The 27942-nt window shown below is 39.8% G+C and overlaps 1 protein-coding gene across 1 annotated transcript; it reads right to left on the reverse strand.

Annotated features, from left to right (window-relative positions):
• On the reverse strand, window positions 1–26557 carry MINDY2 (MINDY lysine 48 deubiquitinase 2). Its single transcript, XM_063169585.1, has 9 exons — window positions 25898–26557; window positions 18828–18885; window positions 16579–16643; window positions 13890–14048; window positions 12957–13059; window positions 12263–12405; window positions 4659–4832; window positions 3608–3781; window positions 1–2212 (listed from the first exon to the last, which is right to left on the reverse strand). Exons 1-9 carry the CDS (start codon window positions 26555–26557, stop codon window positions 2093–2095), a joined length of 1656 nt encoding a protein of 551 aa, XP_063025655.1. The 3' UTR covers window positions 1–2092.
• Between the last annotated feature and the right edge of the window lie 1385 nt (window positions 26558–27942).

The following is a 27942-nucleotide window of genomic DNA, read 5'->3' on the forward strand; positions in this document are numbered from 1 at the left end:
TTAGCTTGACATATTTATTTTTCAAGGTCAATAAATAAATGTAAATACACAAAATTTGGAAAAATCTTAGTAACAGAATGTTTTTAAACAACATTCTGGCTTAAAGTCTCTGTTATTGACACTATTGGAATATTTTCTCATCTACTTAAAGTAGCTAAGTCATTATGTTGGTGATCCTCCATCACATTAATTTTTGAAGTTAGGCTGCTGCAAAGGAAAAAAAAGACATCAACCTTTGCTTTGACATAGAAAATTATCTGAACAACACACATTAAGTATTAAAATTACTTCTCTGGGCATGACTTTTCTAGAGAAGATATTTTTAAATTTACAGTTTACATATTAGAGACCTACTGTTCATTACTTCATCATTATAAAAGGGAAATCGTAACAAAAGTGGAAGAAAAACAAAAGAGGAAAAGGCATGGAAGAAAAGTGATACAAATTGGCCCTTTAGTTGGTAAGACATTCTTCCTTTATCTCATTTTCATTCTAGGTTGGTAGCAGATGTGTGTGGTGACTGGTTGCCAGCAGTGCAGCCAGTGCAGTCTGAAATAATTGTGAAGTGGCTTTTTACCAGTGGATTGTGTTAGACACCCACTTCTGCAGACATTCTCCAAACACCTGGAAACAGGAATGTCATATTCCACCTCTTGCCCAGGTTATTCTGTGTGAACACTAAGGCTTAGAGCACAGATACAGAACTTGTCCAGGAGAAGCAGCCTTTTTCAAAAGTATCTACAAATCACTAAATAGAAATTTTTATCAAAAGGTTCAGCAAGAACTAATTGTTATTGATTTAATGGAAGTGGAGGAAGATTTGTGGTTCCCTCAAAATTCATCAAGTGTTCTGTTTCTGCATTCTATAAATACTACAAGATGCAACATGTTTATTTGGTTCCCATAAATTAGAAAAATCTGGTTTCCAAAAATTCTAAATTAGTGATTTAAAAAAACAAAATATTACACCTGACCACCTTTCAAACCATCTCAGAGAGGGAGCTTCACTCCTCTCTCACCCCTCAGAAGTGTGCTTTTTTAAGAATACATGATTTATAAAACAAACAAAAAAGTGTGTTTTTAACTACAGTACACTTGCTTAAATATACAAGTGGACATGTTAACGTCATGTTGAAGTTCAAGGTACTTCTGGATAAAAGGCAGATAGTTAGTTATTTTAACTCTGCATTCTTATATAGAATAACGATTATTATAGACTTTAGTTCCCTCTCATCATTCATCTATCATATGGAGAGGTCAATAAATAAAAGCTTATCTGGTCCAGTTTACCTACAAGAGAAAAAAATAATAAAAGAAAAAGAAGTTACCTATAAAATTACTTGTTTAACCCTGATAACATCTGAGTTGCCATACCCAGTTTGTAGTTGCAAGAAAAGCAAACAATATTCATCTTGCTTTTTAATAAATGCCCCATTTTCTTCATGACAATTTTCGTATGCTGCCTATCAAGTCACATATTCTTGGGGCAAGAAAGCTGGCCAGGAGATGCAGTGATAGCAGTAACAAGTATAAATCTGGGTTCAAAAAAACATACCAGATCCAGAAGCAAAGAAATCTGGACACACTGAGGAGGCAGTGCCCAGCTGTTATTTGGGCTCTCATGTCATGGAGACTATACCCAGCCTAAGATATAGTTTCATACTAAGGAAGTAACGCAGAACTCCGTTGTGCTCGTGTACAGACTTCAGGAAAAAGCCTTACACAAAATGAATTATCTTTGTTTAGAGTAGAAGATAAAATAGCTTACTAACTGATGTCATGAGTAATGGATGTCACTATGACACAGGACTTGCCATGAGTTGTGTGTTCAGCTACAAGGTGCAATATTTCTTATGACTAACTCAAAGCACAGCCGCATCCAACTGTGGTTTGGAATTCCCTCTTGAGCAGCTCGCGCCGTGACTTTGAAGGAAGTCTGATTGGTACAAAGCCATCCATCCTCTCTTGGAACGTGAACAGAATCCATGGGGTAATCAGGCACAGGCGGCATGTAACAGGTTTGTCTTCCTTTTGACTCCTTGTTTTTGCTTCTGAGGACATGCACTTGGCTCCAGGTGGAATCCATGCTCTGTTACAAGAGAACACAGCTGTTCTTCTCTTTCTCCCTCTCCTTCTCTCGAGGCTCTTTGCGTTTGCGTTCGTTACTCCCGGATTGTCTTGTGCTGGCTGGAGAGGCAGCACCTTGTACCTGCTGTGTAGGGAAAATAACATGGGAAATAAACCCAGCCCCACTGCACATACAGCCTGAACTCCTCCTGTGTGCTCAAGTTCAAAACAAAAAGTTTAAGTATTATGCAAACCAGTAGAGTTCAGGTAGGGTTTTTGGTATACCTACTCCAGGACCTCCACAAAAGTTGTGTATTTCTTGAAAATTAAGTCAGCTGAAAATATATTGGAAGTTTCATGTGTCCTTTCTGTTGTGTCCACATATACAGATCAGTAGTTTCAATAAAATATGGTTTCAAGCATTTTCTGGCACTTCTGTATTATTGCACTGGAATTTTTTCTTGGTTTCTCTTATAAGTACATAATCCACATTTCACTATTTGCAGAGCCAAAGTGCTGGTGTGGACAGCAAGATAATGGTAAGGCAGCAGCTTTTTGTGACTACAAACTCTTTAATAACTTGGCAAGGGGGTTGGTATACAAAGGCAACATAAGTTTTGTTAATTCATCATCTATTCCCTCTGTTACCCATTCATAGCTGCAAAGAAGCAGGCTCTTAATCCTGTTCAGCAGGTTCTTCAGTTCCTCCTGCCTTTGGCAGGTATGAATCTGTGTCTTAACTAGGTACTGCTGGTTCTATTAAAGCAACAAACAGTGCAAATAACTTTTACCTGTCAAAATTATTTTTTCATGCTTAACAAACTTATCCGTTAATGGTTCTGAATTACTCAGGCCAAAGATGTAGGATTTATGTTGATTATTTCTTACCTATTTGTAAATAAAAGCAGTTCTGAAAGCCCTCAGTGGTTAGAACCTCTCTAAATCCAAAACACCAGCTTAAATAAATATTGTCTCTGGCACAGAAGATTCAGTTAAATTTTTTGATAGATTTTTGATAGACATGTTCATGAATCACATTTTCAGAAGATTTTGAAATCAACTGCTTATGGTTATGGGATGGAAAGGTGTACTGGGAGAAACTGGGAACTGCCTGATTTGGAACAACAGAATAGATTCACACGAGATCAGAGTCTGAATCACCTGAAAATGTACAGCAACAAACTTCTGCAACACAAAATAAAGACAAAGCTTCAACTGTTATCAAAAAGTTTAGCTCAATGCTCTTCTGCAAGTAATGTAAAATACTAGCAAATACCATCTTTGTAACATGACATATTAATTCATACCATCATTCCAAAATAAGTATAAATGAAACCCTAATTTAGAAGGCTAAGCCTGCTTTAAAGTATTTAAATGTTTGCAGTTTCCATATCTACATGCATACACCAACAACTGTAGTGTATTCCTAAAGATTCCTATATTCACCTCAGGCTGAAATGTGTACAAGCACAGATGTATCTGTGCAATTATGCATACTTTCTAAAATTGATGATCATATTCTGTAGTACTGTTTTCTTACCTGGACCTGAGCAGCTGCTTGTTCTTGTTCCTGATAGTACTGAGAAGCTCTCCTGTCCTCCTCTTCCTGGAGCTTCTTTGCTAGCTCCAGATCACTGATTCCTTCTGGGATCTGTTCCCAGTTAATCTCTTGATTCTGCTGCTCTTGTTGTAGAGACAATGCCATCAGGTAATCCTAAAGAGTAAACTGGTGAATTAATGCTCTTTCACAGAGTCATGTCATACCAAGTGAATTTTTCACTATGTGCAGATGGTACTACACAGTACCATCACTTTTCTCCCAGCCTTATCTTCAAATGCAGATCAGGAATTTCTTTCAGAACCTGTCCATAACCTCAACTGCAGGAAGGCTGAGAACAGCAACTTTACACGCTTGCTTTCACAATAACTAAGCTGCAGCACAGAAGACACAAAAACTAATTTTAAAATGTTGCTTTCAGGTTTAAATTCTATTACCTAGACAGCAGCAAATTATCTGTCAGATTTTTATTCTGAGAGAATGATTAATTTTCCCTCAGTATGTAAAAAAAATTAATGGTGATGACTATAAACTATAGATTTTCAAGGAACTTAGTCTTGCTCTGCATTTGTGCATTACCTGGTACAACTCAGCCCCACCTCAGACACGACTTCTGCAAACTCTGTCTCAGCAAGAACAACAAACACCCACCAGACACACCATGTGCTGTGGGGTCTGTCCTACACCCAGCCAAGTGGGCAGCAGAAGGCAAAGTTCAGCTATGACAATCTTAATGAGCTGAAGGGAGTTTGTTGTGTAGGAAGAAATTCCACAGTCTGCTTCTGTTTCCATATACAAAACAGAGGTGACATTTCACCTGAGTGGGGACTTGCCAAAAGTGGTCTTACTTTTCCCCCTCAAAACCATATTAATACATTCAAGTGGCACTTTTGGGAACCCTAATCTAATTACCTAAAGGAGTTTCATAGTCCCAGATATGCATGAGTATACACACATGCACATCTGTGGAATTACACATAAATATCACTAAAAATCAGTACTAACTCACAATGGAAAGGCAAAAATGCAGTACCTGATCTATTTGATCCTGCTGCCCTCTGTAGACAGTTTCAGGGTCTGATGGAGGCCTCAGGTGGAATTCAGAGTCACAGAAATTCCCATCACCATCCACATTGTGTAAACTTTCCCACACAACCTTCTCTTCTGTAAGAAAGCCCTGGTCTGTCACCAGCAGGTAAAGCTGACCCTACATAGAAGAACAAGGAAAACTTGTAAAACTAAAAAAAAAAAAATAAATACTTTTTACAATCTTAAGTAGCAGAAACAATACAAATGTTGCATTCCAATAAAACATTTAGAGTTTTTAGCACATTTGGCAATTAAATAAATCAGCATACAGCATTAAACTACCAGATACTAGTATTCACAGCTAAATTAACAACCACACCATTTCTGTACTCCATCTTGCAACTCTTCATTCTTAATGGAAGTTCATATTGACTAGAAATTAATATAAAACATTGAATATATATTCATTAATGAATATATTAATATGTATCAATTTATATACCTTGACAGCTCTTTAGAAACATACCTAAGAAGTAGATTTAAAACCTGGCAACAAAAACTTTAAATCCTAGAAGTAATCACATTAAATTCCAAAGGCAAGGTGTGGAGACAAAGGTGACCTTTCCAAACAATCCAAGAGGCATCACCTCAAAATGGCCACATCTCAGACTTCATCTTTCATAATGAGTTTTGATGGAATTTGAGGTCCATGTCAATTGAAAGCTCTAAATTTAAGATTGTTGCTATCACTTGTTACCAATAATTATTTTGTCGGCATTTTAGTAATTTTACAGTTCCTTAAGGCCAAATTTCTTGATTTCAAAGTCTGAAATTATAAAATGGGCTGGTCTGGAGTGAAGGAGACAATGCTAACAAGGGCAGATACCAAGGCACTGGAAGGATGAAATGAAGCTTAGTATGAGGGAGTGGGAGAGGAGCTGAAATCAAAGGGGAATAACTGAAGCAGGCACCAAATGAAAGGAGATGTTGCTGCATGTCTGAGGGACAGCAAAGCAGCACAAAATACCCATTTAAATCAATCAATTTATTTCATCCTACCTTTTTAATCATGTTTTTAGGATTATACTCCAAATCAAGAATGTTGTTACTGACCATAGAGCATTTTAAGACTGAAGCTCCCATTAGTATGACTGAATGTACCAGATCAAGACACTCAATACAAAACTTGAAGCAGTGGTTTAGCCATAAAAATCAAGTTTATTGTGACATCCACAAATATTTGGTATTTGTATTCCAGCAGCACACAAAGGGTTCTCAAAGACTGCTGTGCTGAAGCTGTACCAAAGCAAGGGGCAGATCCTGTTCTAATGATTTCTAAGGCTAAACAGGCAAGAAATGGAAACTCTGTCCATACTCAACACATACAGAACAAGCTCCCTGACTCCTCTGAAGTCATAAAATGACTCTCTAAGGGAGATATTGAAATTCCACTCACGTCTCGTCAATTCCACTCTGTTTACAGCTGCCCCTGCTGGGGCTGGGAGGTCACTTGATGTAACAAAAATATTATTTGAAGACTCACATACAGTAATTACTCCAATATTACCTAATACCATAACATGCACTTATACACAAGGCCAAACAGAGTGGATAAAAAACCCAAACCAAAACGAAACAGGTAACATACTGTACGTTCAAGCTTTGGAATGGGAGTTAACCAGCACAAGGGGGCTTCACAGACATAAATACAGGTGTCAGCAACAAGTCTGATCACATAACATGATCTAAGGAATCATCTGTCCCTTGGAAACCTGCCTAAAAACTCAAACTCCTGACACTTAAAGTTACCTGAAGAAAATAAAAGGAAGTAATTTCGCAACGTTTCCAGTTTGCACAAAATACCGATTTCAAAACATTTTGTCCACAAGAGGTCTTCAAAAATATTTTTAAATATCCCAGAATTTTAAAGATAAATTTTATTTGAACTTTTAAGTTTTATTTTGAACGGTACATTGACTCAAACAAAACCTAAAAAAGGGGGTGGTTTGTGTGTCTCTCAGGTTTTCCTCTATTATGCCATACATTTTAATTACAGCCCATAAACTGTGCAGCTTAGTAATACTGAAATTGTGAAAATACTAGTTTTCCTATCTCCAAACTATTATAAGCTTAATTTTTCCACACACAAATATTAAGGTATATCATTGCCTTCATGCAACTAGAATCTAGCATCTAAGGATGGATTAACACTTGCTTGAAATGGAGACCTGTTTCAAATCTTAAATACAATTCATATTCTTTGTAGGAATTTCTCAGTAGAACACTGATTGTAAAAATGTCACATTAGCATAAATAATACAAAATAAATGTAACACAGGTCCCTAATGAAAGGCAATAAACTGCATTACATATCACCACATTAGCTGAACACCAGCACTGCAATTCCAATACCAACTGCATACCTTCAGACATTCTGCTTCACTTGAACAAAGCTTAGCAAAGCAACAAACACAGGCTCCCTAGGACCTGATAAGGCACCTAATAAGGGACAGAGTTCCTGGTCACATTATTGGAATGAAAGGAAAATGGGAAATCACAGATCAGAGATCCAAAGTCATCCTTCCCTTGTTTTTAACCAACTTCTCTGATCTTTACATCGTATTAGTATAATTACTTTGGATTCTACAAAAAACCCCAACCAGGACCCTCACAATATTGCTAATATTCATGGAACCTTTGGCAATAATTTAATATAAAGTAAGAGGAGGTGGCTCTTTTGCTGCAAGCCGTAACGTAGCCTCTCATCATGGGTTTGTTCTTCCTTTGCAACAAGAAAATAGAGACTGGCTCTGCAGGCACAGTTTTCATGCCAGGCACGTTCTCTTCCCCATGCTAAAGGCACAGGCCACACTCAGTGGCACAGCCCGGCCCCAGCAAGGACTGCCTGGGACCCGACAGAAGCTCTTACCTTCCGAGCTCCGCGCTGCCCCGAGCCGGGCCCGCACCGAGCCTGCGGCCAGGAAGGAGCCGCCCTTCCTTCCCAGGCACTTCCACAGCCGGCCGGGGCTGCCTGCGAGGGACACGGACACGGCCCCGAGGGGGGACAGGGACACGGCCAGCCCCGAGGGGGGACAGGGACACGGCCAGCCCCGAGGGGGGACAGGGGACACGGCCAGCCCCGAGGGGGGACAGGGGACACAGCCCTGAGCGGGGACAGGGACACGGCCAGCCCGGAGGGGGGACAGGGACACGGCCCTGAGGGGGGAACACGGACACGGCCCCGAGGGGGGACAGGGACACGGCCCCGGCCTGTGCACAGCTGACCAGGCCGAGCGCGGGACACTCAGGTAACCAACGCGCACAAAAATGGCTTTCAAATACCCCTCACTCTCTGTGAAGAGTTGTCCCGCTTTACAAAATGTTTCTACCCTCAGAAAATCATAACTGGCCATTTCTAGAGTGCTACCAGATTATCTTTTAGGTTTTTTTTGTTTTTTTTGGGTTTTTATTTAATGTGGGGTTTTTAACAAATACCCAGCCTCTCCATTGGGTTAACACTGGCCACAAAATGCCAGCATGTAATAGACAGCAAAAGTATCTGCTACTTAACTATAGTCAATAGGGAGTAAAAAAATGGAAGTCCCAGAAGACAGAGTTTACTTTAATAAAGTTATGACTAATTATTTATCCTAAGAATCGATACTTAGATATTGTAGACCAATGCCCAGATTTTATAGTTTCACATATAAAAACCTTGAAATAAAGCTGAGGATAAAGCAAGATAATTCTCCCGAACAGGGGTCTCTCAGTCTTCTGGTTTGCACAAAAAACCCTCTCTGAAATGCAGGCTACAGGGGATGTTACTAGATCTCCTTTCCTTGGATAATTTCATAATCAGATTAAATAATGAATGTTTTTAAACTACTTGTTCTAATGCCAATTACCAAGTTTCCAGCAATTCAGAAAACAGAAAACCAAACACGTGTCCAATAGCTTTGTACAGTAAAGACAAACATTTTAAGCCTTATGTTTTGAATAGTATGTAAATATTCTCTTGGACTTCTGGATCAGATCCCTTTGTTTTTATGAAGGTGCTTAAAGTGGATGAATGAATGTTGTTTTAATTTTCTCTAACAGTTGAAACATTCAGATATACTAACATTAAAATATTTTTTTAAAGAAAGTATGTACTACTGAATTCAGAGTAACCCTCAGCATAAGAACTGTACACTTACTAAGAAATTGAAAAATAAACATGTTTTTAAGCAGTTATATTCATTGCCTCTACTATGCCAATCTTAAATGCCCAAGGAAAAACTGCAATTACTGTTTTAAAATACACTTGGTATTGGAATGAAAGTATCTGTTGAGTTCTGAAGCAGAAACACAACATTTATAAAGTAGAAAACACACATACTTAAAAATCCAAACAGGTAAATGTCTCGATACTTTTCAGTAAAGAACACAGGTTCTGTTACAAACAAGTCTGTGGGAAAAACATTCCAACTGAACTAAGGTCTTCTTACCAAACTGATCCCCTCTTTACAGTCCTGTTTTTCCTTGATCTAGGGAATTATCATTTGATGTATTTATTATCTGCATAATGAAAAGCAAAGGCAAAAAAATAAAATCACATTTTTAACTGCTGAAAATTATTACTGTATAATTACATGAGCCAAGACTATTAGTATGCAATGAAAGGGACAGGAAGTAGAAAAAATTATTACTTGGGCAAATGGACAAGGTTTGGAAATCCAAGTCCTTTCACTAAAATATCAGCCTTAAAAAACCCACACTGCACTTAAAAATATCCCCAGTGTACAGGTCCTTTTATCAGCTGTACATTAAAGCTGCCAAATAAAAGTTTAAGCATTAGCTTAATTAGAATAATAATTGCTAATTACTTAAGCTGTGTTTCTAAAAATACACTGATTTTATTACATGTACAACTTAATAAATGTGTAATTCCCTTCTGGTTAACTTTATAGCTGCTTTATTTATACATTTCCATGTATTGGTTTGGAGGGGAAAGAGAGAAAGGCAGTATTAGAGAAAGAGAAAAACTAATTGCATCATTCTTGCCCTAGAAGTTCTATACCTCCATTTTCCCTGGCATATGTTGTTATCTCCAGGTTTCCCAATGGATGGGCTTTTCTCCATAGTCCATCTCCTGCTGACTACTGCTCAAACTGTGAGGAAACTTCATCTGCAGGGTGAGCATTAAACCCAGGAGATGGAAAGAGTGGAGCAGTTGATAGAAATCTCAACTCTTCAGCAACACTGCATCTGGCACTCACAGGAGTATCCTGGAGGGCCAAAAATTTCAGGAGAGCTGATCTTGGCTAAAAGCCCAAGTTAAGTCTATTTCTGACTTGATACAAAAGACCCCCAAGACTTACAGCTACTGCAAACAGCTGGCTAGGTAGGAGCCAACAGAGTTACTGCTGGCCTTTCAACATCAATTTAAAACTTATTTTATGTCTTTATTAAAAAGTTGTTTGCTAGCTCAAATTCTCCCGTGTGCCACTCAACACAAATTCAAATCAAAATGAACGCTGCTTACAAGCAATAACCTCAGGAACTAAAACATGTAAATAACATGGAAATTAAACACTAACTACAAGGTCATTCCCCATAATGACTGTAAAAACAAGAATAATGGCCTCTATTTAAAAATTTAGCATTTCAGAATTCTAAGAATTCTCAAAAAGCACAAGATTAAACCCACTGTGACTTAGCAGCAGCAAACCTTAAATATACAAACCACACTCATTTTCAAATACTTCAACTTAATATTTCTTAGGACTTGTATTTAGTTCTTACAGATAAAAGTCAAGACAGATTTTTACTCACTGTCTTAACCTGTTCTGTATTATTAATATTGGCTGAGGATATTTAACTCATTGAAGTGTTGCATTTTATTTCTATAAGGAAAAAGGATCTCAACTGAGAAGTAAATAAATGTTTACAAGTATGAAGCTGATAAAGTACAGACACATACCAGGTTCTACCCTTTAATGTAATACTGGGCTGCAAAAGACTACAAAGAGCCTATGTTTTACAAAACTAATCTGTATTTATAATCCACAGGTCAAAGTGATACTTACTGACTGTATTTACTACAAATAATATTTTAAAGGATTTAATAATAGCACAAAAATGTGTTATTTCCAGGAGGTTTATGTATTTTATCTGGAATGACCTTTAAACAAAGTAAAAGAGCACCTGCACTTCTAGATACCATTTGTACCCAGAAAGTGCAGCTGTACTTTTACTATTTTCTTTTTTAAAACCAAACCCCACTCCATGTAACAAGTGTAAAACAGAGTACAGGCTTGCTTCACGAGCTGCCACCAGCTAATCCAAAAACTAAATTTGGAAAAGCAGAGAGGGGAAAAACTATACTCAAAATTGGGATTTAAATGAGCTGCATCAGGTAATATTTGACCACACAGAGATTTATTTCATAGCTCTGGGCTATTTAAATGCTCTGGGTTATTTAAATGGAAGAAGGGAGGAGAAAGAGCCTTTTCCTTGCCCTACTGCTTTAAGTGAGTGACATTGTACACACAGATTTAAACCACATCTCAGATATACTCTAATCAGAAAACCAAATATGTTACCTGCTTGTAGAGTTAATCATTATTTATCAGGACTGTTCAGACCTTAAGCTCAGCTTATGAGTAGTTATTCAAAATGCCAAAGATTAGCACTGACAGTCAAGATTAACAGAGGGAGGAAAAAGGGACTAGTAGTAACAAATGGAAGTGTCATTCACATGAGGTATATGACATTATCAGATAATGGCAAAACCAGGGGTTTCTTAACTTTTTTCCATGCTACACACCTCTTCTTTTTTGCTTTTATTACCATTATTCATAAGCACAAGTGTACATGAAATTAAAGTCTTATTAAAGAATAGATAACCAAAACATAATTTTAAGAGTTCTATACAAGGGTAAAAATCATACACTACCATCCTAGCAGAAGTAAAATTGTTTTAGCATGAAGATGCTCCATAAATGAATGTAAACTTTCCAAAGCAGATTCTCCATTCCATGGAGGAAGGAGTCCCAGAAGCACTAACCAAGCTGACACTTGCTTTTTGTATCCTGGAATACTCCTTTTACAACTGCTACCATATTGCTTCCCCAGATACAGATAAAAATAATTAAAAGAAATTCTCTTCCCTAACAAAGGGAACCAATATTGCAGCCCATTTCAGCTTCTCAAAACATTTGGGATTTTGCATATGGACCTATTCATCTACTGGCCAAATGTAATGCAAATTTAGATCCTCAGAAACAAGAAATTAAAGTAACCTTCTCATGCCAACCACAAAATGCAAGAAAATTTAAGCCATGTAAGAAGTGTACATAACTATACCTAACCACAAAGAGTTAACACAGGGAGTAAAATGAAAATAAAGGGAAAGGCTACAAGAAGAGTTAAAGTAGTAATGGATCCCAGTGACTAAACCACTGTAATCAATAATTCCTAAGTAACATTTGCTACAGACCTTACAGTCACTGTAAGCCATATTTATATATAACAACCTGGAATTTAATTCTATTTCAAGAAAGTAAAAAAGCATGACTTGCTTTGAAACACAAAACACAACAATAAAGACAAAAATGCTGGATGTACCTTGTATTTGGTCATGGTGCTAAAATGGTTGTTCCTGAAGAACACACAAAGCTCTCCCTCCTGGACAGCTGAAGTCAGCTCACACAGTCCATGGTATGTCAATTGTGTAGCTGTGTTATTTAGGAACTGCTCAGCTACAAACCCTACAAAAGCAAAACACACAGTTATGTGTGTCTATTACACACTTGCTAACATAACACCTGGAAACAATAGTAGTATTTTTCCTATCTTCCCCCTATGTCCCCATACTGCCACAAGCCTTAGGGAACACATAAAAAGAGGGGACAAGTTTCAAAGTTCTAAAACCACAGCATTGCAAACAAACCTTCCCCTGTTCAGAAATGCTGTATCCACTTCTAATATTACTCATATTTTCCCTTGTTGTAATGGAGTATATAACTGATACTCTGATTTACAGGAGCAAATACGTAGCTAAGTTGAAATCTGAATGCTGCCACAATAGGGGAAGTTCTTGCCAGGTTTTGAAGAATTCTATTGAGTAGATCAAGAGCATGCATTAGAGAAGCAGAGAAGACAAGCACAGTCCTGGGTGCCTGCCCAGGGAAAGCAGCTCAGCACACAGAATGCAGCTCTTCCCACTTGTATCTCTACTCAGCATCACCCACAGGGAAAATATCTAACTTGGATTTGGCAGGACACATACTTTGATAAAATACAGAAAAACATGGCTTACCTTCACTGACCAGTTCACTGTTTTCTGACTGTTTACAAGAGATTATCTTCTCCACCAGCTGATTGTAACTGCAGTTACCAACTGCTTTTACTATGTCAGCAACCTGCAGCAGGAAGGAACAACATGGAGGATTTACCTTTGAGAAGAACAGAACACAGCTGCAAGCCAGTGGCAATTATTATTAAGACAATAAGAATTCAATAAAGAGAGGATGTCATCCCCTTAAAAATGAAGGCCAAAACATTTTAGCTCAGAGTGTTACATATTTTGCTATTTCAGATCCTATTTTAAATGCTTCCATTAACCCTTAGCATCAAAAGCTAAGGCATGAACATAAGTTGGATCAGCAGGGCCAGGGGAAGAGAACAGCAACTCTTACCAACAAGGCATGAAAAGAAAAACTCTTAGGCATTATTATTGCAGCCAAACTCACCAGTTTCCCACTCAGCAAACAATACCACTTTAGTGTTTGTTAAATAATATAATTAAAAATAAATTACATGTTTGCTAAAGATGCAGTTCTCTCCAACCAGTTCCACCATCCTCATTTCTCAATAGCAGTGACTAAGAAACCAGAATTAAAAAGAGGAGGAAAGTAACTTTGTATTCCTTCCAAGTGTTCTCTAATAAGCTTTCAAAAATGATGACTGGAACACTGTATCTGGGGCAACTTGCTACTTCACTCAGAAAAACAGTTCTCCTTTACAGAGTCATAGAAGGCTTTTAAAGTAGTTTGACTATAGACCCAGGCTCTGCAGAGCTCCTGCACTAAAAAAACCACAGTTTGTATTTACTCCTCAATTTTTCTGACTAAATTTCAAAACTTCATTATCGTATTCATTATTGACTTGTTAAAATTCAGAAATATCTCCCCTCCCACCAATAACATTCACAATAATAGTTTTTTAAAATAATTGAAACAGAGTAAATTACCTGAGGGTCCACTAACCATCCATGGTACAAGGGGATATCCAGCAGATCAAACACTATGCATTCGGGTGTGTATTCAAATACTCGGACACCTGTGAACTTCACATTGACATCCAGACCCGTCTGCAACTTATGCAGAATTGCCATTGCATCACTCATATTCTGACAATAGAAAGAACAGAACAGAACAGATCACCCAAAACAGCTTTGGACACTTGGTGGTTACTCTTGTAACCCTTCATCATTTAGTACTCATCGACTTTACACTTAAAAAAAAATAAATTAAAGGGTAAATTACCTAAACAAATGTTTCAATGCACATTCACTTCACATATTGTGCCAGGAGATACATGAAATAAAAGAATCTCCCTCCAGTGACCTCTTTTACACCCTTAAACTACTTTTAGGCAGCTCTGGTTGCTGTTAGCTTTATTTCCCAAAGCCACAAGCCAGATGTTTGCAAGAAAACTGAATTATAAAGGAATCTTCAAGGGACTTTTCTTGAGGTTTCTTCTCCCCTTTTAAACCCTCCCTTACAAGTCAGGCCGAAGTACTTGTCACTACATAATGAATGAACAGTAAGAGCTACACAGACCCACTTGCCAACTCTAATTTCAGGGTTCAGTACTGAGAATCAGTCTTGAATTGTTCACCACTTTTTTTCTTTAATAAAAAACCCATTTTCTACCTTATTTTGGGCATACCTTTAAATGGCCTGTAGATTCTGCTGTTAAAACAAGTCATGAAAGTAGCACTTATTAATTATAGTAGTGATCCCAATGGAATCCTAAGGAGAATTATCAAGTTATGAAGTTCCAATCACAGAAAGGAAAGATGAGCCAAAGAAAACATGCTTTGTGAGACAGCTATCTTGAACCAACAGATAAAAAAAATTCCCAACATGGCAGGAAAAAGAATTTTCCACTAAGTGAGAAAAGTCCACAAGAACACAGTCAGAAAGTCTTGTGCAAAAGATTTGGGGAAACTGAGGCACTTTGCTGTTTGTTTGGGGGTTTTTGAGTTTTGCAACATTCTGTTGTTTAAGAGGAATTCAGGCTTACAACAATGAGAAAATAGCATGACAAAGACCAGAAATGCAGATTGGACAGGAGATGGAGACAGCAAAGATTCACAGACTGAAACTACTGATGGTTAAAGACAGCTGCTTCTGCTGTCTTCTGATGAGAATCTGCACTTGAGCATGGCTGCTACAAATGAGAGTTTTAATGCTTGTAGCCCTTTAACCACTCTGCTCAGTCAAGTTTCCATGATCAGGAATGGAACAGCTCCCACTGCCTTACTACAAGTTGCTTCATCTTACTTACATTTTGCTGTCACAAGGTTTAGAATTTAGCAAGATTTGGAAGTAATTCTCAAGAGTGGCTTCACCTTTTAAGTTTGTATCACTTTAAAAGCAAACCAAGCAACCTTAACAAGAGCATGTCATTAGGAGGGGCCTGACATCAAATATGAAAACCTGTCTGTTTGAAAGATATTTAGCCATAATCATACTGCTGAATGAATAAGAAGTCCATAGTAAGTCAGCACAGTGTCATCCACAAATTCAGACCATACATCTACAGACAATAGCTGCCTTTTTGTTAATGTTTACTTTGCAAACAAAGCAGGATTACATCAAACAGACCAGAAACCCACAGAAGTTTCTTGCTACAATTTCAACATTATCGCTTCTACTTTAACAATTTCCGCACCTTCAAAGCAACTTGGAAGATTTCTAGAACAAAAGGCTTCTTTGAAATTACATGGTCAAAACTTCAGGTATGTGACATTTATGTTCTAAAGCCATATATCTGAGCATAAGAAAGCTATACAGGTTGTACTTTCACCAGGCATAATAGTTTTCATCACCCTCCTACAAGCTGATTATAGCTATAACCTTCTACCACACAGAATTGTGTGGAAAAAAATAGCCAATTTCATTATTACAAAAGTAATTCTTATAATCTGATACAAATCAATCTCAAGTTACTCACTTTGGCTGTCAACACTGAATGAGAACAAGAAAAAATGACCTAAGAATAAACAGAACTACCCTGAAACCTTATACCTATTAAAAAATTCAAATTCACTTTTCCGTGAGTAACCAAAAAACCAGCTATGACTACAGACAGAACTCGGAAAATATACACTAAATCAACAAATTTTAAATCTAATAGCATTATCTTCAGTACAGAAAGAATTCTGTGATGACATATAAATAGTGGTCAGTGTAAATAATATTGCCTTTCATAACATGGGATCAATCTCTTTTTGACCATCATGATTAAGAACACAGATCTCCATTACTCAGTCTACATCCTCAGAGAAACTCTGGCAGGCACCACTGAACAGAGCAACTGAAGGACATGCAGCACAAGACTTCAAAGAGCAACCACCCTGTTACATACTTTTATTAGTACCTCTGTGTTACACTTCCTCAATAAAACCTGTTTTACTTCATTACTGTTATTTCATAACAGGGGAAAAAAGTGTCTTCTGTTAATAAATATTGAGTTTTTCTTCACTAATAGCACATATATAAAATTATTACTCTACATCAAGCCCAGACAAAAACAAACTGCAAACAATGGTCTGTATGCTTGTGGTTTTTAACAAGGTGACAAACCCTAGGTCAGAAAAGTAGTTTTAGTTCCCTCAGACATAAGTAAGTGCTTTAGGAGCAGCTCCTTACCTGCTCATAATTAAGTCGCTGAATTTCAGATATCTCTTTAGGTTTTGCGTCAAGAATGTAGTCTCCTAAAAGAAAGCAAAAATGAAAAAAAAATTTATTCCGCAATCAAAGCTTCAACATTTCTGTTAATGTTTCTGACTGAAGTGACTGATAATGAATACCACAACCGAAGTTTTCTACCAAATTAATGGGATCATACTGTTTAATAACCTGAATTATAATTATGGAGTAAAATATGAATACAAAAACTTAGTAAGAGCATATTAAGAAATAAAATTGAAATGGCCAACTGTTACTAAAGCAACATTTCATAATCTCTTGGGGTATCACATCAATCTCTTCAATGTTCAAAAATTAACCTCCCTCTGTGCCTCAGGTTCAAAACATAAAAAGGTCAAACTGTTCACAGTAAAGTATGTAATTCTGTACACATTTAAAAAGACAACCACTTATCCTGACTGATACTGTGAATGTTTTGTCATATTTTATACACCAGTAAGTCTATAAAACTTGTGCTGGTTTTGACTGGAATACAGTTCACTCTCTTCACAGTGGCTGCTGTGGGGCTGTGCTCTGGGTTGGTGCTGAACACAGGGCTGATAACACAGGGATGTTTTTGTTATTGCTCAGCAGGGCTCACTCAGAGCCAAGGCCCTTCCTGCTTTTCACAGGGCCACAGGAGGCTGTGAGGAGACACAGCCAGGACAGGTGACCCCCAATGACCACAGGTGACATCATGCCCAGTATATAAAGTGGGGGGAAGATGGAAGAAGGGGAACACTTGGAGTGCTGGATGGTGTTTTTCTCCCCAAGTCACCACGTGTGACAGGGTGCTGCTCTCCTGGGATGGCTGAACACTTGCCTGCCTGTGGGAAGCAGTGAATTAATTCCCTGTTTTGCTCTGCTTTCCCTATATTGAGTCTTTACCTCAGCCCACAGTTTTTCTGGTTTTTACCCTCCCCATTCTCTACCTGATCTCTCTGGTAGGGGAGTGAGCAAGGGGCTGCCTGGGCTTAAACCACAACATTTGTATTCCACCTTTGTCTACAATGCAAAGGTAATAAATTAGTTAATAGTTAATCAACACACTGAGGTTCAAGACTTATAACATCTTTAGAGACTAATACACACTTTCCAGATTTTATTTCCATGTTCTTGTACTTATTCCTTTGCTCCATTACTAAAGTCAGAAAAATATCATTACAAGCTTCCTAATTTATACTCTTTTAACTTGAAAGTGGTTGAAGGTTGTTTTGTTGGTTTTGGCTTTTTTTTTAGCTGTAGAAGAACTGCTAATCCTGTTGAGTGAATAGGAACCTAAATAATTTGAACACAGTTTTATTATTCAATTTAGTAAGATAATTTCAGAAGCTAAAATTTGCCTTCAAGAAAGAATACACATTTAGACAACTGGAATTATGTAGTGACTTCAGACAGTATTGTGTCACCAATGCAATTCTAAGAAATGCTTAGACACAGGGAGCAAGATTTCTTAAGTTTTTGGAGAAAATTATGTAGGCAACTTTTTTTCAACCAGAAGACTCAGCAATTTGCTTCTGAAAAGAACAAGCTACGTTCTTTGCAAGCAAAAATAAAATATTGAAAGGGTTTTTTTCTCCTGCTTAAGAAAAATCAAGTCTAGTCTACTAAGTTCAAACATTTTATATTTGTCAGGCTACAAGGGAAGGAAAAGTGGTACATACAGCTTAAATACTATCACAACTGGACTTTTAACACCTGGATCACCAGGGTTATTAAAGTTCCAGTCCTGTCAGATACACAGAGCTGCAGTTTTACTGAATACTGAATGTGATACCAGAGCAGTGCCTGCAAATGGGACCCCACTTGCAATCACTATGAGGGCTACATTAATTTTTCTTGTTATTTTAATTAGGTCATACTTCCAAGGATTAGAGTTACTATAGACCACTAAAGACAGAGTTGACTTACTACATTCTGTCAACTGTAATAAAACAACACTGTAAGAGACATGAATAATTTTAAATCTGTCAATGTGTTGGTGCATTGAGCCATACCAATGGCACAAACCAGACCAATCACTTTGGAAAGCAGTGCAGAAAACTTCTAAAACCAGTTAAGGAAAAGCATGAGTAACTGCATACTGTAAGTAGTTTTCTGGAATCAAATAAAAAGCTGAATAAAATAGTAAATACATAAACCAGCTCTTATGTTGCTATGCACTACAAAGCACAACACACAAGTGGAAGTGATTTATTGCGGTTACTAACCTAAGTACTCCATCAGCTGTTCAGCCGTTATGATTTCCATCATCGGTGGCAGTTTAATCTGTCAAAGTAAAAGTAAATTCTCTTTAAAACACCAAAGCACCACAATTTAAAAAGCACTGTATTTCCAGACAGAAGACTTCTGATTACATTTCCCCCACCAGTTTATAAGGCCATTAGCATACTGGACCTCTACTAAACAGCAGCCACAAGAAGAGATTAAAAAGGCACTTTGGTTTTTAGAGAAACCACATGCATGCAGCACTTTCTCCCAGGTGCACATGTGCATAGTGCTCCCTTCTCCCACCAAAACCCCCCTCCACTTCACAAGAACCCACACCACTCACTGCAGTGGCTCAACTACAAGCACTCAGAATGAACAGACTGGGAACTGTTCAGAAAACTTCCCTCAAGTCTTTGACTCCCTTTATTCCAATTCTTAACTGAGTATTGAGTACTAAGAGATTAATTTTGCATATTAGCTCAAAAAGTTCCTGTGTACAAAGTTTCTAAAGGATCTAGTGTCAGTAGCTGCTGGGACAGGGAAGCCAAAGACTTGTGCAGGTACAAGGAAATGACTCTCAGCCTCTCATCCCATGTTCACATTCCAAGGTTTAACCATTTGGTTTAACCCCACACAGAGCAGAGAGGCACAGAGAACTCTGTGGTGAATATTCCATTCCCCTCTTCCCTGATTTATTCCAAACATCATCATATGCTAAAACCAACCACCCTGGCAGAGCTAAAAGCTTCCTGCATTCTCATCTCCTCCAGCATCCTGGGTAAACATTTTGGTTGAACACTTTGATTTACTGCAGGAAGAAAAGCAACAGGCAAAGCACAAACACATACAAGGACATGCTTCTGGCAATCTGAAGAAATACCACAGGAGGATACAGACCTTAAACATAGTGCAATTTTTCTCTGCATAAATGTGAATTTTATTTTTCTAGGGTTTGGGGTTGGTTTGTCTTGGGGCTGATTTTTAAGCTCTCTTCAGTTTTTAATTTTCTCATCCTATCTCCCTGCAACATCTTGCCATTCAAAGTCTACAACAGGTATTTATTTTATCAGGAATTTTTTAATCAAGTCCCTCAATACTGATCACTGCTGTCCTTGACACACATAGAAAGACATGACAAGAGACTGTTAACTCATGGTTGAGATTTAATAGGTTCCACCTACTTTTCTGATTGTGGAGAAGGAAGAAGTAGAAATCCAGGGGATGGAAGAGCAATCTACATCTACATCAAGCCTTTGCTGCAGCACCCCAAACTCAAATATACAGTATAGCAACACACCACTTTGTTCACATTGTGATGGAGAGGGTTTTCAGTATGAAAACTGAGCTATTTTAATAACTTTGCAGGGAAAATGAGGTGTGATTGGGCTACATCTGTCTTATCAATTTTAATTACATTTGACAACAGGTAAATGTGTTAAATCTATGTAGTCACAAGAAATTTCATTATATGTGGAAGAAGAAAGAGACCCAAGTTTATATGACTTTCTTATTTATACTCTAAGAAATATGTCCCTACTTGGGTTAGAGTTGACATTTGCCACACATTGATCAACCCAGAGATGGTGGGCTTATAAAGAAGCTGGTAGTACTGGGATCTGGGAAAGGAATTAAAGAAGAAAAATCAGGCATGCATGGGTACATGTTTTTTTTGAAAATATTAAATGAATGACAACTGATTGTAACTTACAGAACTCTCCAACTCACCAACTCTAAAGCTCAATTACATGGCTTACCTCTATTTAAGCTCTATGTACAGAGCTTAAAATAGCACAACATATTATCCATATCACTGGTTAACAAATGGAACTTTCCCTCACAACTGTAAAGCTAACCATTTATTTTTTTATTGCAGAAAAAGCAAAGTGGTTTTACTCATATTTCCAGGATCTCTCAAAGCTGGATATTTTAGCAAGCTACATCTCAAAATTAACTGCTTGATTAAATGCTAAGCAAAATTAATTGGTTACTTCATGGTGAAATTTTAGGGCTGGCATGTGTAGTGGGACCTGGATCACACCTTTGAAGTGGGCTAATGGGGCTCCAACACATTCTGAGTACTTCTGAACAGAGCTGACTTTGAGATATACAGAGAACATGACATTTCCCAGCTGTTCAGAGCACTGCAAGCACTTAAGCAACAGGAAATGCACAGTGAAGAGGAAATGGGAGAGAAAAATACCTTAGGAATTAAGGGAGAGCAAAACATCATACAGAACCACAGTCATTATCCAGAGAAATCAACAGAAGAAAACAATGTAAGCAACAGTAGGAGAAGCTGCTGCTGTCCATAACAATCTTTTATTTTGAGACACATTTTCGCAATAGGTTTCAATGTTTAGTTGCATCAATTCCACATTTTAGGAAAAATGCATTTCTTCAACTCCCACTCACTTCCTGCACCCCTCTAGTGCAGTTTCCTGGTCCTTTGCCCTGATGGCTCTTTCTAACTCTAGCTATAATTTTCTTCCTACACTCAGGAGCAGGAAACTCAGTCCTTCTCACACAACTATGTCATGACATACAGCTGAGGCATACTTTAATTAAAAGACAAGACTGGTAAACAAATTTTCATATGGAGCAGATTGTCTAATAAAACTTACACAGTTTGTATGAATTAGACTATAAACCCCAAAACTACACAATACTAATTTTCCACTATATTCTTCCACACTACAGAAGGGCTTCAAAAAAATTAAGTGATATAGTCATGCACAGAGGATAACACTTCTGAAAATACCATGACTATCAAAAGGGTCCAAGAAAATTTCTAATGGCTTATATAATAAGTCTTATATAAGACTTAAAGTCTCAAAACATGTTTATCTAAAATATGCAACTCCTCTGAACACAGTGTTCCAGAGAGGTATGGGTAGCTTCAAGCAGCTTTGACAAAAAACAATTAATATTGTCTGCAAATAAGTGGCAGGAACAGTTTCATGAACCTGTGACAGATCAGTGTGTGCTGCTCCATCTCCTCAGTGTCTCTCTTTAGCCAGGTCACCTCCAGCCCCCGAGTGGGCTCGTGGCTGTGCTGGGCACGGCTCCAGCGGCACCTGCGGGCTCAGCTCATCCCACAGGTGCCGGAGGAAGGGAGGCTGCCAAGGCCCGCTGAGCAATCTGTGCCAGCTCCGGCCGGGCACAGCGACAGCGACAGCACATCACGTGTGAGCGAAGGGCCAGGGCCAGCCCCCGGAGCCGGCAGCACCACCGCAGCCTCCGCCAAGCCAGCGGGGACCGGCGGGAGGGAGCTCTGCGCTCAGCTCCTCCCCAAAGGGCCATTTTAATGAAAACCTAACATTAACAATTTCTGAGTAGAATTTTTTACTCTACTTCTTATCTGAACAGTCAGTTTGAATACATCTAAGCAAGAAAATGGTTATATAACATTTACTTACATAATTGTTATGATACCTGAATAGGTAATTCAGACAGTTTCCAAAATTTTAGTAGAACTAGGTGTGTAGGGAACACAGCTCCTTCCATTTGTTGAGAGGATTATGACACAAAAAACTTTCAAAGACATTTTCAAATATGCAATATCACTGTTCTCCTACATAAGGGCACGCACTTCTCAAGACAATATTGATATTATTTATACTCTAATTGTATAATGTTTTCCCTTTGCTTCTTTTATGTTTCACAATCTTCCCTGGACATTTCAGATATGTAATTTCTGTGCAACACGTTAATGTTCACAGAGTTCTTCACGTACAAGACATGACATCCTACCTAAGAAGCACAGAGCAGAATCACATGGCACCCTCACTAAGCTTTAGCATCTGATGATTGCCACATTACCCCCGCCCCAAATTACATTTAATGAAATGCCAGAAGTTATCAGAAAGTGTTGCATGAACTACATCTAACAAAGATCACAAAAGGCACTTAGAAAAGCCAACTTTGAATAGCTAAGCTTAACCACATAGTGAGCCACAGGCCTGAGTTAAAACTGAGCAATCTCCAGATTTAAATAAGCTGAAAAACAGTGTGGTACACTATTCTACATCAGAGGACACAACTCATGCTTGTACATACATTTAAAAATGCTTGTTTCAATCTCTACTTCTGCTTCATTTCCATCACACAAGTCTAAGTGGTTACGACACTGTTTTGCACAACAGCTGGTCTGCACAACAGCTACTTTTCCAAGTTGATATCATGCTTTTGTTTTTCTTCTTACAGCATTTCTCTAACACTCCTGTAGCAGAGCTCCTTGGCTCTCCCTCAGATAAGCTAAACTGCAAGTTACACTTAAGACAGGCAGAGTGCAAAAACACTTCAAAAGAAAAGTAATTTCATAATTTTAATATTTAAAATACAGCTTCTGCAATCTGCCACCTCAAAGTATTTTGTATCCTTTGAAAGTGGTGGATAAAAGAGAGGCACCAGTTTTATCACAAGCTTAGTTCCAAAACCTAGTATTTTCAAAATGGAATTTGAACAGTCACAGTGGGTGCTACTATTTCAGAATTTCCAAAACCCCAACCACCAAATCAGTATTGCACTTCAGCTGGCTGAGACCAGATCTATCCACAGGATGACCACAACTCAACCCTGTCAGGAGAGTTCTAAAAAGGAAAAATGATGGCTGATACAGGGAATAGAACCCAAAGCATAACTGTTTAACTTGTTATTCCCTGTTGTGATTCTAGCTTTCCTCCTCATCTCCTTCTTCTGCTCTTTTTTCCCCATTACGTATAGCTTCTTTTCACCTAATATGTACTGTGGTATTCTCAGTCTACTTTTGCCTGTTTTCATCTTTCAGTCTGCCTTCCTGCTCCCAAATTATAATTACTTGACCCAGCCTAGTGTTCATGTTGGCTCAGGAGGAGTGAGAAGGTGGATGTCCATCCTGAGCCCTCTCATGTGGCAAGCTGCTGTCAGTGAGGTACAGATGAGCTGTCACCCCAACCACTGTGAACGTGGTTCTTGACTATGAACTGGGGAAAAGAAAGGCCAATTTGTAGAGGCAGTAATTAGGAAAATCAATTACAAGCAACTACAATATATAACCAAATAAGAGGAAAACCCTCAAGCCTATAAATAATAACTTGTGATGACAGTTTCACCAGTTTAGCTGCTTGTCTGCAACTCATGTAAATTCTGCTGACGTTTTACATAGACAGAACTATAGAAAACTTCCTGTAATCTGAGCAATAAGAAACAGAAGAGCATTCCCAAGGGGTATTTTGGTTTTTGCCTATTTATAAAACTGGGTATTACCTTAATTCTCACTAATGTAATATTTGATCCCAGCAGAATGTCAGTTAAAGTTCTGGTTGGAGAGCAGCAGAGGAGGGAAAAGGAAAAATGTTAAGGAACAAAACCTCCAAAAACTTGAATTCAAACAACAGGACCAGTGCTGTCCCATTTATATCTTTCATTAAAAGATTAAAAAGTAAGACCCTGTAACTAACAGTTTAAAATGTTTCCCCAAAAATTGATAAGGAATGGCAAGCTTTTCAAGTCACCCCCAGATGCCAAAGAGGGAGCACAGAAAGCAAGTGTTCAATACTGAAGCCTGTGACAACATTCACACCCTCCCGAGGATAGCAGAACCTACATAAGGCAATACCTTAAAGTCACACCCAACTTCCCTCTACTGCTTTTACTGATGCTTAAACAACAACATCACTGCACCCAGAGTTTTCTTTCTGATGTCTCAGCTGTTCTGCTCAGAAAAATGTGTAGAAATTGTAACTCAACCAAGAGCATTAATCTTCTGCAGTTACCTGCATCTAAACAAATTTCTTCTCATCACATATTTCCATTCTGACCTTTTCCTAAGTCACCTGTCACACTGCAAACAACCTCTTACTCTTCCAACACCAAATTTCTTCCCCTTGCTACTACAACATAAAAGCTATTCCTGTAAAGCTTTCCTATTTCAGGACTCTGTTCTATCAGCTCTTCAGTCTTCCGGGGCTGAATTGCCAGCATTTCCTGAGACGTGCCCCTCATCCTTGTTTTGCAATGCACACAACCTTACAGCTTTCCTCCAACAGATACTCCTTTCACAGAGACATGTTAATAACTACGTTACGGCTTAGATTTTAATTACTTAAAAGATTGGGGAAAAAATTACTTTAAGACTACGGGAAGTCCACATCCACAATAGCTATGGAGAACAAGAACCTTCAGGTCTCAAGCTGCACTTGACCACTACCTGATTTATTCATTAGTTTAAATACAGTCTATACTGCATAACTATATTAATGTGTCCCTATTACTCAGGCAGCTACTCATATAAATCCTTATTTTGTACAATTCTGCACTTCGTACAACTCTACATACGCTTTATAATATGAAGCTAACCTATTTTCCAAAAATATCACTTATGTACTCAGTGCTATAAATAGTAATCGTTACTTACTAAAAACCTGTACACATCAGTAAGCTATTTTATGTTATATATTGCTCAGGTTAGTAAACATCATCGAGACATTTTATTTCTGTTTTAGGACAACGAAGTAAGTCTATATATGACAGCAGCATCTAAGTAGTGTATTGGCAACATACTGCACATACTTTTTGTTTTCCAATTTCTGTATATGAGACATGTGCTTAACAGCAAAAATAAGCCTGAAATATTTACTGAAAGAATCGGAGAATGGTTTAGGTTGAAAGAGACCTGAAAGATCATCAGGTTCCAGACCCTCTGCCATGGGTAGGGACACCTTTTACTAAACCACGTCGCCCAGAGACCCAATAAACCTGGCCTTGGACACTGGTAGGGATGGGGCATCCACAGATTCCCTGGGCAACTTGTGCCAGTGCCTCATCACCTTCATGGGGCAGAATTTTTTCCTTGTATCTAAACCTGCCCTCTGCTAGTTTAAAGCCATTCCTCCTAGTCCTACTGCCACATGCCCTTGTCAGAAGTTCCTCTCCAGCGTTCTCGACAACGTCCTTGCCCTACACAGCACAAACTTCCCGCGGTGCCCTCACGCCGCTGTGGCTCGGGAGCCGCGGACGCCGCCGGCGCCACACGAGCTGCCCGAGCGGCACCGCCCGCCCGGCCCCGCCATGGCGCCCGCCCCCCCCGTACCTTCCAGGCCAGGAGCAGCACGTTCATGATGGCCAGCAACGGGCAGGGGCCGTTCTCGTTCTGGGTGATGACGGGCGTGTTCTCCTCCTTCCAGCGGACCCACTTGATGTGATAGACCGACTGGCCCGGGAAGCGTTCCTTGGAAGCGGAGAGGAGCTGGGAGCCCGCCGCCGGCCTGTCCCCTTCGGGCTCCGGGGCCGGGCCCCCCGAGGAGGCCCCCGCCACCACCGCCTCGTCGGCGTCGCTGTTGAGCTCGGAGCTGCTCGGGCAGCAGGAGTGCAGGTTGGAGAAGGACTCCAGCGAGTCCAGGCTGCGGGACTCCTCCCCCGGCGGGCTGGGAGCGCCGCTGCTCCCGGAGCCGGCTCCCGCGGGACCGCTCTCCGAGGCGGGCGCCGCTCCGGGACTCTCCGGCACCGCCAGCCCCGCGCCTTCCGCCGCCGCAGCTCCCTCCGCGGCCCGGGAGGGGGACGCGGTCTGAGGGGCCGCGGCGGGAGCGGGGGCCGGCGGAGGGGAAGGGCTGCGCCGCCCGCCGCCCTCCTCGGCCTCCCTGCAGCCGCCCTCGCCCGCCGCCGCCTCTCCGAGGTGGAGCCGGCTGGCAGCGCCCCCGCCGCCCGTCTGCAACGAGCCCGGGGGCGGCGGGGGCTGCGCCAGGCTCTCCATGCCCGGCCCGGCCGCTCCGCTCTCTATTGGCACCGCAGCGGCTGCGCCTCCGCCCGCAACGCCCGCGACGCCATCACAGCAGCGGCGGCAGCTCCGCCCCGCCGGGGACGTGCGGGCGGGGGGGGAGCGGCCGCGGGTCACGGCGGGGCCCGGGGCGGGGGGGCCCCGGGGCGGGGCGGGCCGCGGGAAGGGGAGGGGAGGGGAGGGAAACAGGTGAGTCCGGCTCTCCCGAGTGTTCTCCAAGGCGCTTTTCATTGCGGTTTCTTAGACAGTCGTACTATAAAAAATACGGCTATGGCGAGTGTAATAGATAACTTGAACAATTTGATTGTGTAGAGTAATTCAAAGAGAGGAAATTTAGTTTAGGTATTAGGAAAATATACCTTGCTGTGAGGGTAGTGAGGCACTGGCACAGGTTGCTTAGGGAGGCTGCAGATGCCCCATCCCTGGAAGCGTTCAAGTCCAGGTTGGATAAGGTTTTGAGGAACCTGGTTTGGTGGCAGGCGTCCCTGTCCATGGCAGGGGGCTGGAACTAAATGTTCCTTAAATCCATTCCAACTCTTTAACATTCTGTGATTCTGTAAGATTTAATGTGGGTGTATTACTCAGACTTTACCCCAAGGAACCTCTCTTCTCCCTACAGAAATCTTCAGCTTTTAATAACAAATTTTAAATACTCTTGGGATAATAAGGATTTATCCTGTCATTTTATTCTCAGCAGGTCTCTAATTTGAAGTCTGTAAACACTTGCATCAGCTTCTGCAGCCTTACTTGAGCTACATTAACTGTAATTTTACATTCTATGTGCATTTCTATAGCACCTTCTCTCACCTGTATCAGTGACAGATGGAAGTTGTTTTTTATTCTGACATGACAATAGGAATGGAAAAGCACAAATAAAAAGGGCTGACAGTAAACTCAGAAACTTGGCATCAACTCTAATATAAAAATAAATAAATATAACTGTGAGATGGCACAGTTGATAGAATAATCAGCATAAGGACAAACAAGAGGAAAGATTTTGCTCAGATGTCTCACATTTGTATTTCTACGGGAAGATTTTCCTGTACCCTTGAATTGTGAAGAGACAGTCTCAGAATGACAAGTCCCTGTTCAGTGGGGACACTGTAACGCTTCACATGTACAGCATCGGGAGAAGTCGGTGACTTAAAATAAAACTCTGAAAGTACGTAAATTAGTTTGTGCAAGGAAACAACGTGTATCTGTTAAGGGGATGAAGGAAACCAGAGCAAAACTCTAAAAGTGAATTAGCTCTGTGCAAGGAAGAGCCGTGTACGCGGTGAGGGGACACAGGACACATGCCGTGCGGTCTCTCGGTCTGTCCGTACTCCGGTGCGGTGAGGGCTGCGCAGCGCCGGCCCCGG

The sequence above is a fragment of the Melospiza melodia genome, chromosome 15 (genome assembly GCF_035770615.1).
Source record: "Melospiza melodia melodia isolate bMelMel2 chromosome 15, bMelMel2.pri, whole genome shotgun sequence".
NCBI lineage: Eukaryota > Metazoa > Chordata > Aves > Passeriformes > Passerellidae > Melospiza > Melospiza melodia.